The sequence below is a fragment of the Tinamus guttatus genome, unplaced genomic scaffold (genome assembly GCF_059628265.1).
Source record: "Tinamus guttatus ecotype Peru unplaced genomic scaffold, ASM5962826v1 Tinamus_guttatus_pri_ptg001087l, whole genome shotgun sequence".
NCBI classification, from domain to species: domain Eukaryota; kingdom Metazoa; phylum Chordata; class Aves; order Tinamiformes; family Tinamidae; genus Tinamus; species Tinamus guttatus.
In genome coordinates, this window is record NW_028289621.1 from 675,382 (window position 1) to 686,614 (window position 11,233).

An 11,233-nucleotide genomic window follows, 5' to 3' on the forward strand; every position below is an offset into this window, starting at 1 on the left:
CTACAGCTGAATGGGAAAGCAGATAGGATGATGCTGCTCTGTGGGTGATCTATGGTTTTCCTCTTTACAGTCTGGGTACCTGCTAAGGGCACCATCTGAGAGGCTCCATCCTGGCACACCGGGGGTATCTGGGAAGCATAAGGGGGAATGTGGCAAATGGCCCTGCTGCCAGGGAGCCACTTACAGCAGGTGTTTCATAGGAAACTGGAGAAAGCAGGAAACAAAATCTCCGTGGTGGGTAACACAGCATTTTAAGAGCCCCATGATGCAGTTTTGTTGTATATATGTATTTATTTATTTTAATATATATCATATATAATTTCATCTCCTACCTCATGGAGCTAGAAGGGCACTTGTGGTCACATTAGCCAAACACAAGGCTATCCGGCCCCTCTGTATTAATGGAAGTGAACCTGAATTAAGAAGATGCTGCTGGGTTGCAGCTCAGCGTCTCTCCCCCAGCCCCTCTGCAGGAAACGTGACTCGTTTTGCTCCTGGTTTCTCCCCCAGCAGCTGCAGGAGCTCTGTGCTTACCAGAGCCCACCTTGGTCCCACCAATGCAAACCCTGCAGCGCTGGGAAACCGTAATTGCACCAGGGGAAAACATCCCTGAATGCAGCGGTGGCATTTAGACCTGGGGGTGGATGTCAGTGTTTTTCTCTAACCTGCTTTCAGGCACTGTGTTGCTTTGCTGCGGAGAGGAGCCTGCACGTGCGAGCGCAGCCGTGGCCGTGCAGCGGACAGGAGCGGGTGTTTGCGGCCGTCCGCGCGCTCTCCCAGCGCTCCCGGGATGCTGCAGCTCAAAGTCCAGTTCCTGGATGACTCCCAGAAGATCTTCGTCGTCGATGTAAGTGGGCATCATCTTATTGTTTGGGACTAGCTGATGCGGCCGTGGCTGCTCGGGAGGATTGCATAAGCTGCGAGAGCTTCTGGGTTTCAGCTTTGCAAAAGCAGGGGGGGAAAATGAACAAAAACAAAAAGCAAAAGAAATCCAAACCCCAACCGAGAGCTCCTTGTGCTGATTGCTAAGTGTCTTTCAGCACCAACACACTCCTGCTGTCCTCACCTATTTGTGTTATTTATAAAGCAGGAGGAATGGTTTTTAATTCTCTGGTGTCATCTTTTTGGAAATCAGCTAATATAATGGGATGGTCTTGACAAGTGTGGAATTCTGTTTTCATCTGTTTGGATGCCAGTAAAAGCATCAACAAGAAAGGAAAGAAATCTGGGAACAGAGTAAAAATAGCATATCCAGCCAAAGTACCCGTGGTGAGAAACATCTGTATGTGTCTCCCTTCTTGGATATTTCATTGGAAAAGAAAACTGTGTGGCTTTGAGGAGAGCTGAGGATCCTGGATGTTATTTTCTGTAATACAGTGTCCCAAAGCACACTGTCATTAGTAGTTCACACTTAATAAATACTAGCTCTGAGTACTAGCTGTTGAAATGTATTTTAAATGTTGTGTTGATAACTCTGATATTATAGATTATATATAAATATATCTATATATCTGGAGATAAATATAAAGTGGTACCCTGCCTATATTTCAGAAACTTAATCTTCCTACAAGAGTGAATGAGCAGTTACTGGATTAAGATGTGATAATCACAGTAGAAAACTGAACTGGATAACTCAAGTTGATCTATTCTAGTACTTACCTGCATCTCCTGTGAGAGGAAACTGTTTTATATAAAACTATTCTTCAAGTTGCATTACATTCCTTAGATAATTCTGTTTTCTATTGCATAGCATAGGATGTCTGTATAGAAAAATGTCTATTGCCTCTCAGAAGTACTTTGGTTTCTCTGCAATAGCAGTTTTGTACAAAAGAGTATTGTAAAGTAATTCCATCATATGGAAGTTTAATGAAATTCAATTAATGTATCATAGGGCTGCAGTCAGCTTAAACACAAGCCTGGTTATTTAAAACTGCTGTTTTTCATACTGATTTGATCAGGGCATAGTGAGAGATAATTTGAATGATGCTGCTGCCACAATATTGCTGCACTTTTCCATCTCTGCTTTCTTCTTTGCCCGAAACGCTTATACTACTATAGCTCTGCACAACGTTATTGCAGCAAATAGCTTCCATTAGAGGAACTGCTAGACATTGCCTTTTTTATTTTTTTTTTTACATGGAAAGCTATGGGAAACCCCTCCTAGGCATTTCATGCATTTGATGCCTTATGGTTACGATAAATGAGAAGCTGAATTAGTGGCTTGGCCATCATAAAAGCACTGCTTTGGGCTAAGTCTGGAGTAGCTATTTCAAGCAACTCTTCCTAATCCCTTCCTGACTTTGGAAAGCTCTTTTGTACTCACGGTATTTCAGTATAAAGGGAAGGAAAATACAAAAGGGGCAAAATCCATAGGGTTTGATTCCCGCTTGCGCTCGGTGCATGCCCTGGGCATCGGGGCTGCCAGGGTGCGTGGCAAGGTCTGATTCCCAGCCTGGCATCATGGGGACATCGTCACCCGGGTATCGGCAGTCCCCAAACCCAGCCCTTCGCCTCTTCTTCGGTGGCGGGTTCGGGGCAGTCGCGGGCTCCTGCTTTGCAGCTCTGTCCTGCTGATTTATCCCTCCGTGTGCCCTGATTCCGGACTGCCGGGCCGGCATTCGGGTCCCTGCTCCGAGTCGCTCTCGGCAAGGGATGCGCTCGGGTTTTCTGCAAGTGCAAAACCTGTGGTTGAGACGTGTCAGAGCTGCTGTTAGAGACACCCCGAGGTGGCTCGGGGCCTCCGGAACCCGTGTGCGTGCCGGGCCGGGATCGCATTGGCACGAGGCATCGGTGCAAGTGCCCCTTGCTGTGCGGGTGGCACTGGTCAGAGCAACCTCGTGGGGTCTGTGCAGGGTCCCTGGCAAAAGGCTGAGGCTTTTCATGCTGTGGAGTCCTGGCGCTGGAAATAAGCAGCTGCAGTTGCTTTAATTGCCCCGGCGATGCGGTCGTTTCGAGGCGGGCCGCGGCGCGCGCGCTGTCATTACGCTATCGCTCCTTGCAGCCTCGCAGCGCCAAGCCTGCAATTCCGCACCGGGAGAAGCCTGAAAGGTTGTGATTAGCGAGCAGGGAGGGCGCCAGCAGCCCCGGCTGCTCCTGCCCTCCGCTCCGGCACCAGAACGGCTGCTCCTGCCCTCGGCATCGGCACCGGAACGCAGCGATGCAGCCGCTGCTGGCCCCGGCCCGCCTGGCCCCGCTTGCTTCGGCACTAAGCAGGAGCCTTTTTGGGGCTTTCTGGCTCTGTCCTCCCGTGTTTGCTGCTTTCTGGAGAGCGCGGGATGGGCCAAGGAGGCTCTTGGAGGCCGGGCACGTTCAGCAAAGCCACTCATTGAGTATTTCAGTAGCCCTCGTGTGTATATTTAGATATATATATATGAGAACAAGTGACGCCTGGCCTCCCTTCCCGGTGTGCAGGGCAGCTGAAGCGCCCGGTGCTGCTGGGTGCCAGTGCGTGTCCTCAGGAGCTGGGGATGGAGCTGCTCGGACAGGGACCGTTCCACAGCCCAAAAAGCACTTTTTTCCTCTCTTCTTTTTCTTTCCTGCTTATTAAGCTCTGCAATAAAGCGGTGAGGAGGACTCTGATTTCCAAGAGCTGAGGGAAGGGGCAGGCAGCACGTCCGCTCCCCTCCCGTGTGCCAAGGGAGTTGCTTTGGCTCCGGCAGGGTCAGGAAAAATCCCGTAGATCATATTGCCGGGGATGTGAATATTGTCCTCGTCTCACTGAAATCGTGTCCTCTCTGCTCTCAGCATCCCCTAACCTGCTGCCTCCACCGTGTGTCTGTCCCATAGCAAAAATCCTGCGGCAAAGGGCTCTTCAACCTGACCTGCAGCCACCTCAACCTTGCGGAGAAGGAATATTTTGGGCTGGAGTTTCGGAGCCAGGCCGGGCACCATGTGAGTGCCGGGCAGGTACCCCGTGTTCCCCTCTCCGTCGCTGTCCCAAGTTGCTAGCACAGCTGGCTGGAGTTTTTTATTGCATTCTTGTGTGATCCTGCGGCTTTTATTCACCCAGTTCTTCACTGCCTTATTTCAGGTCTGGTTGGAACCACTAAAACCAATAACAAAACAAGTAAAAAGTAAGTATTTTGCAATTATACTTATAAATCTCTGTCAAGGACAGCCTGTCCCAGGTGCATTTGCACAATCTTTTGTGCTTGGGGAAGGGGCTGTGGTCTCTGGGCTCCTGTCACAGTCTGAGGCTGGGTAGGGTTTTTGAAGCCATTAAAATATAAAATCCTGCAGCAGAACTGCTGCATTTGCCGTGGTGGATGAGGAGGGGACGCTCGTGTTTGCAGGATCTCCCCATGGAAGGGACACGCTGGCTGGAAGGCCACCCCGTTGACGTGCCCCGAGTCACCTGCATGTCCCCCCTGCCCATTCCCCTGCCCCAGGGCTGGCAGCCCCCGCATCCAGCTGCCCCCTTTTCCATTAGCCTGGCGTTTAGCCCCACGTGCTGGAGGAGCCCAAGATCAGTGGGACCCCGGGGCAAACTGCAGGTTAAGGGAGATGCTGGAGTGTTTCCCGCAGCTCCCTTCCCTTCCCAAGGCCGGGTTATGGGTGGGTTGTCCTGGGGCAGGAGGGAGTCCCTGGCGCTCGTGGATTTAAGTCCTGGTTCACCAGGGATCGGAGTGACTGACTCCGGCAGGAGGCAGCATGTGTGAAGCGAGTTGTGAATGTTCTCAGTAGGCACGGGAAAGCAAACTTATGAGGTGTTGTGTTTTAAGATCCTAAGGAGGTTCTTTTCAAATTTATGGTGAAATTTTTCCCAGTGGACCCTGGACATCTGCGAGAAGAGCTGACCAGGTACAGTGTTTGTTCGGTTCCTTTCCTACTGCACAGCCCTGTGGTTGGCCTTTTGCTAAGCATGTGTTTAACCTCCTTATCCTCATCCTGAGCCTGTCTATCAGCAGGGGTAGCTCTGTCTGCCGAAACAGCTTTGTGCTTTACAAACCAAAACAGAAATGTCTTTTCCTGAGCCTCTGTTTATAAAGGTATTGCAATCCACTCAATGGATCTGCACTCTCAAAAGGCTCCAACTTATTTACTGCTGAATTTCTAGTAGTTTTGCAATGAGTTTGACTTTGCTCAGTCTGGCTGTGTGTTACATTCTGAAATGAAGTGTTTAATTGTAGTATTTAGCTCTCATGTTTTGAAGAAAGCATTGCAAAAAAGGAGCTAAGAGTAAATCCAATGCAATGCTTCAGCCTGATAGCTGCCAATACCCTGTGAAGCATAAAGGAGTGTTAACTCTGAACCCTAGTGATGCACCAGGGCAGCAGCCCCTCGCAGAACGGCCCTGTGGAGCTGCAGCGCAGGGCAAGGCCCCGTCCCAGGGCACCGTCCTCTCCTCTCCGCAGGTACCTCTTCGCCCTGCAGCTCAAGAAGGACCTGGCTTGCGGGCGGCTGCCCTGCAGCGACAAGAGCGCCGCGCTGCTGGTCTCCCACCTGCTGCAGGGTGAGGGCCCCGCAGGGAGCCGGGGGGACGGGGTGTCGCGGTGCCTCCCCTCACCGCGCTGCAACCCACAGCCGAGCTGGGGGACTTCCACGAAGAGAGGGACCAGAGGCACCTGGCTGGCCACAAGTACCTGCCCAACCAGGACTACCTGGACCACAGGATCATGCACTACCACCGGAAACACAGGTAAGAGCCGCCGTGCCGGGCCCAAAATGCTGCGTGCGGCGGGGCCGGCGCCACGCGCCTGCGATGGGGCTAGTAGGTTAATGAGCACATGGCCCCGCGGGAGCCCTGGCCATCCTGCACCAGCCAATGCAGCAGGGTGCCCAGCGCATCCTGTTTGACCTGGAGAAGAGAAGATTGAGAGGGGAGCTCATCAATATGTAGAGATACCTGGGAGGAGGATGTAGGGAGGATAGGGACAAACTCTTCTCAGTGATGGTCAGTGATGGGACAAGCGGTAATGGGTACAACTTGAACCCCAGGCAGCTCCACCTCCATGTGAGGAATAACTTCTTTCCTGTGAGGGTGTCAGAGCCCTGGCACAGGCTGCCCAGAGAGGCTGTGGAGGCTCCTTCTGTGGAGATCTTCAACCCGCCTGGATGCCGCCCTGTGCCCCTGCTCTGGGTGTCCCTGCTGGAGCAGGGAGGTTGGACTAGGTGATCCCTAGAGGTCCCTTCCAACCTCATCCATTCCGTGGCTCTGTGATTTTCGCATCCTTCTCACTCCTTGTTCAATGAAACGGGTGACTCATTGGTGCCTCCAGCGGGAAGACGCCGGCCGAGTCGGACGCGCAGCTGCTGGACGTGGCGCGGAAGCTGGACATGTACGGGATCCGCCCGCACCCCGCCAGCGACGGCGAGGGCACGCACATCAACCTGGCCGTGACGCACATGGGGGTGCTGGTGCTGCGGGTGAGCCGCCGATGGGACCCGCCACCCCAAACCCCACGAAGCAAAAACATGACCCCGGTGTGTCCCGGTGCGGGCAGCGCCGTCCCCGGGAGAGCCGTGTTTCACCTTGTAGAGCGACGCGCGGCCATGCAGCAACGCGGGGCGCAGGGCTGCGTCATGCGTGCTCAATGTATAATCTTCCAGCAAAAATAGCCCTCTCCTGTCTGTGCCGTTGCATAAGGCTGTAATCACGGCATCGCTGCAGAATAACTACAGCCTGCCGCGAGCCCTGGTGAAGCAGCGCTCGCCTCCCACGCCGACTTAATTTCAACCTGGGACCGGCTTGCCAGAGCAGGAGAAAATCCTAACTGTGGGTCTGCTGCTGGTAATTAGCGCTGCTAGACCCGGTTATTTCTGCGGAGCTGTAAACACTGTGAGCCCGTATACGTGGTTGGCTTCTGGGATGCAAAAAACCCCCAGGGTGTTCTCAGGAGAGCTGGAGGGTCCTGAGGTCGTGGTGGTGTTTAACATGGCCTGATCTGCTGCTGCAGTGTCCATGGAGGCTGGCAAAGAGCTTCTCTAGGAGCAGAAGAGCAAAGCCCTGAAGCTCCATTCCCATTTTTGGGATCAGCTGGTGGGATTGTGTATGGGGTCCCAGGGCTGTGAGGGGTCTTCTCAGGCTGAGTCTGCTCTGTGTTGGTGTCTCCAAGGGTCTCATAGCCCAACTCGTTTCAAAGTCCGCCGTGTCCGGCTTTGCAGGGCAACACGAAGATCAACACGTTCAACTGGGCCAAAATCCGAAAACTCAGCTTCAAGAGGAAGCATTTCCTCATCAAGCTCCACGCCAACATCGCCGTAAGTACAGGACCGGGTGCCGCAGCCACCAGCACAAGCCTGGGGTTGGTGCCTGGCAGGCCCAGGTGGTCTCGGATGTTCTTTTTTTTTGCATAAACCCCATTTTCCAATACTTTTCTTGCTCGCGGCGTTCCCCGGGGGCCGCCGGCCCGCGGCCGCGCAGGCGCTGTGCAAGGACACGCTGGAGTTCGCCATGGCCAGCCGGGACGCCTGCAAGGCCTTCTGGAAGACGTGCGTGGAGTACCATGCCTTCTTCAGGCTCTCCGAGGAGCCCAAGTCCAAGCCCAAGGCCCTGCTGTGCAGCAAGGGCTCCAGTTTCCGATACAGGTGACAAAAACACACCCTTCCCGGGAGGAAACGGTGCCGGGGCTGGCGCGGGGGGCGAAGGCTGACGGCTCCTCCCGGGCTTTTCTCCCGCGGCTGCAGCGGGAGGACGCAGAGGCAGCTGCTGGAGCACGGGCGGAAGGGGCAGCTGCGGAGCCTGCCCTTCGAGAGGTACCGGGGGGACGGTGGCGGCGGGGGGACAGCGCCCGGGCGCCCGGTGACACCCTGGACCTTGCAGGAAACGCCGCGCGTCCCGCTACGACGAGCGCCAGTGCCGCTCCTCGCCGGACCTGCTGACCGACGTGTCCAAGCAGGTAGGTGTCCCCGCGCCGTGGTGGCCACCACGCACGGGGAGGCCGAGCCGCCGCCGCCACGGCCACCCGCCCGCAGGTGGAGGAGCTGCGCTTGGCCTACGGCCCGTACGGCGCCGCCAACGGCGCCCACGCCTCCGAGCCCGCGCTGGACGCGGCGGCGTCGTGCGCGGAGCTGCCGGGCGCCCGCGGCGCCTTCCTGCCGCCCTCCCGGAGCAGCTCCGCGTTCCTGCTGCTCTGGGCCGCGCCGGAGCGCGACTGGGAGCCTTTTGCGCCGCCGCCGCCGCCGCTCACGTCCTTCCAGCCGCGCCGCGCCGCCGCCAAGAGCACCTCGGTGGGCAACATGCGGGAGGCGGCGCGGCCGCCGGCCTGCCCCGACGGGCCCCGCGCGCCGCCCGCCGCCCCGCGCCTCTGCTTCCACGTGGAGCCGCCGCCGCCAGCGCCCACCGCGAGGAGCCCTGCGGAGCGGTGCAGCCCGGAGCGGGGCCCCCGCGAGCCGCCCCCGAAGCGCTCCTGGAGCCAGTCGGACATGAAGAGCCTGCGCTTCCCCTGCGGCTCCGAGTTCAGGCCGCTGGGGCCCTGCCCGGCGCTCAGCAGCCGCCGCGCGGGCGCTTTCCGGCCCGTGGCGGCCCCGCGGCGCCCGCTCGCGGGCAGCAGCACCGAGTCCAGCGACTCCGACCCCGAGCTGCTGGCGGCCGACTGCGGCGCCCGCCACGGCCGGCCCCGGCCCTCGCCCGCCGCCCGCCTGCGCCTCTCCTCCGGCAGCCTCCAGCTGGACGAGGAGGACGAGGAAGTGGCCTTGGCCACCGGTGCGGCGGCGCGGAGGACTCCCTGGGGCGCCGCTGGCTACTTCACGTAGCGCCTTGGCGAGCTGCCCGCTCGGCGCAGTGGGGTCTCGCGGTGCCCACGTGCTGGGGTGTTCATGGACAGCGACGGCGCTGCTGGACCTACCTGTCCCCTGCAACCCCACCTGGGCGCCCCACCAGGGCTTGTCCCCCGCTCCACACCTGGAAGCGGCACCAGGGCCTTCCCGTGTGGTCCCGAGCTCCAGGGCGTCTCCATGGGAAGAGGAGCAGGATGTTCGGGGGGGTTCGGGTTGGACCGGCTGCTCCGTGTGAAGGTTGTGGCTGCTGCCCCGTGCAGGACGTTGCGGCGCTCCTGGGCGCTCCTGGGCGCTCCTTGCGACGCTCACAGCTGAGCGATCCGCTCCATCATCCCCCAACCTGCTTGGAGCATCAGCCTCCCACCACGCAGCACCGCAGCGGTGCTCACCAACCGTCCCAGCAGCATCCTGGATCTTTCCGGGAACGAGATTCACCCCTTGGCGCTGCTCCTTCCACACTGCCCCTAGCCCCAGTGCCCCACAGCCCCCTGCTCCTTCCCACCCATCCTTGGCAATGGACATGGGGGAAAAGATGCTGGGAGGCAGCTGGTGCTCACCCTTGGCGGTGGAAAGCTCGTTGTAACCATGGTGCTGCTGAACGTTTGTGTTTGCTGCGTGAGCACAGGGTTATTTTTACCAGGGATGTTTCCATGAAGTTATAAAGGAGAAGCAGGAGAGGGGAATTCTTAAAAATCGATAGTGGGGGGGCAGGGAAATGGTTCGTTGTTCCCTGAAAGAGCAAAAGCATAAAAATGCTTGAGGTAGAAGTGTATACAAAATAAATAAAGAAAGAAAAAAGAAAAAGGAAAGAAACTTGCTTACCCCTAGAATTACCGGAAACCCATGTTGGACAGGGGTCCCAGACAACTAAAGAACGATGCTAAAAGATTTTAGGGAAGCATTTTGTTATTTTTAAGAACCAGCCTCTAAGATTCCATAGGATGCTAGTGCAAGGAGCCCACCAGCCCCGTAAACCCGTAGCTATGAAACCCGGCCCATCCATTCTCAGAACGGATTTCAGGGACAGGCAAGCTGGGGGAAAGGAGAAGACAAGGTCAGCTGCAATGCAAGGAGCGGGCTCAGGGCCCTGCCGCGCCGCGAGCGCCTCTCGCTGCTGTCAAAGCTGGGCCATGAAGCCAAGCTGCCCACGCTGGGGTTTCGTGTCCCTCCCCGCGCCGGGGCAGCTGCAGCCCCCGGCAGCCCCGGCCGCCCTCCTCGGTGTCCCAGGGCTCCTGGGGATGCTCCGTGGGCCGTTCCCGGGCGGCTGCCGCGGGATCCACAGCTCCCTGGGGCTGCTGGAAAAGCTGAGCGCTACCTGCACCCCACTCGACACCTCTGAATAGGGCATTCATGTAGGGCAGGCTGCGCCCACGAGGGGTAGAGAAAAGCAGCAGTGTTTCAGCTGGAAAACACACACAGCCTTCACGCACCTGAAAATCGCAGGCAAAGGCTGTCCCGGGCCAGCTCTCCCTGGAGCATGGCCCCGAGGAGCAGGCTACACCCTCCAGCAGGGACCACGCTGCAAAGAACAGCCTTGAGAAGGAGGGACAAGGATCCAGGCTCTATTTTAGGATTTTTCCATGGCCTAGAGCGCGCTGGGGCAGGCTGTGTGCACCGTGACTTAGCATCGAGTCTTACCCGATATGCAGGAACAGGGCAGCCAGGGAATGCGGGACAGGAATTACCGTTCTCAACACAACGTGGCTGCATAAACTGGCTTTCTTGAAGCACTGAAACAGGTTTCAATGTGTCGAATTCCGCTCCATATTTAAGAGCAACTTCGGTTATTGGTAAATATGAAATAAGGCAAGTCAACATACATCACGCTAAAACTTTGCAGGAAGGAACAATTTTATTCCAGTGTTAAGTCATAAAACAGTGTGATAAAAGCTGTATCTTTAACAACTGCTAAACTTTGTGCAAACATTAAGACTCTACCTGCATTCCTATTCGACTAGACGTTCAATCGAATGCGATTTTTTTTTTACGATTACTACACATTCACTGTACAAAGTGTATTAGAGCAGCGAGACCAGGGATTTTAAAGATTCCTTGCGCTGATAAAGGACTCAGCTACCAAAGACGAAACACATTATTCTGTGATTCAGCCTACTTTAAGGCTACTTCGGTATCAGTTCTTCTCAATCTACAGGGGGAGAACATAACGAACAAGGAGCTGGTTCCTGCATGAATATTTCGATGAATTTTCCCATTAGCTACGTGCCAGCAACGGAATAGTGCTGATCGAGTTACACAGCTCATCAATAACTAACACACGGGGGCTGGGGCAGGAGGGCTGGAGAGCCAGCTCCTCTCTGGAAACCAGGAATACAGATATCCGTTCTTAGGAGCGATACTCTGAGGCTGCACAGCCCTGAGGAGCTGGAACACCACGTGCTGTGCAATGAAACTGTTTCTTGACGGGGCTGTTTCATAGAATGAGACTGTTCTATACGTATAGGGATGGATTCATGCCCACAATGTCCCACGAAGAAGGGGCACATCCCACCCATTG

General features: G+C 56.1%; 1 protein-coding gene across 1 annotated transcript; it reads left to right on the plus strand.

Annotated features, from left to right (window-relative positions):
- The first annotated feature begins 790 nt into the window (after positions 1-790).
- FRMD7 (FERM domain containing 7) lies at positions 791-8,694 on the plus strand. Its single transcript, XM_088538444.1, has 12 exons — positions 791-847; positions 3,787-3,891; positions 4,031-4,073; positions 4,722-4,800; positions 5,355-5,452; positions 5,524-5,638; positions 6,219-6,366; positions 7,105-7,200; positions 7,364-7,527; positions 7,627-7,695; positions 7,763-7,838; positions 7,915-8,694. The coding sequence occupies exons 1-12, from the start codon at positions 791-793 to the stop codon at positions 8,692-8,694; spliced, it is 1,830 nt and encodes a 609-aa protein (XP_088394570.1).
- Positions 8,695-11,233: the final 2,539 nt, after the last annotated feature.

Bases quoted from the DNA above. Each gene is read 5' to 3' on its own strand.
- FRMD7 (XM_088538444.1), top strand. From the start codon at position 791: ATGCTGCAGCTCAAAGTCCAGTTCCTGGATGACTCCCAGAAGATCTTC. The intron at 4,801-5,354 runs GTACAGTGTTTG...TCCTCTCCGCAG, and splicing joins CTGCGAGAAGAGCTGACCAG to GTACCTCTTCGCCCTGCAGC. The intron at 7,201-7,363 runs GTAAGTACAGGA...GCGGCCGCGCAG, and splicing joins AGCTCCACGCCAACATCGCC to GCGCTGTGCAAGGACACGCT.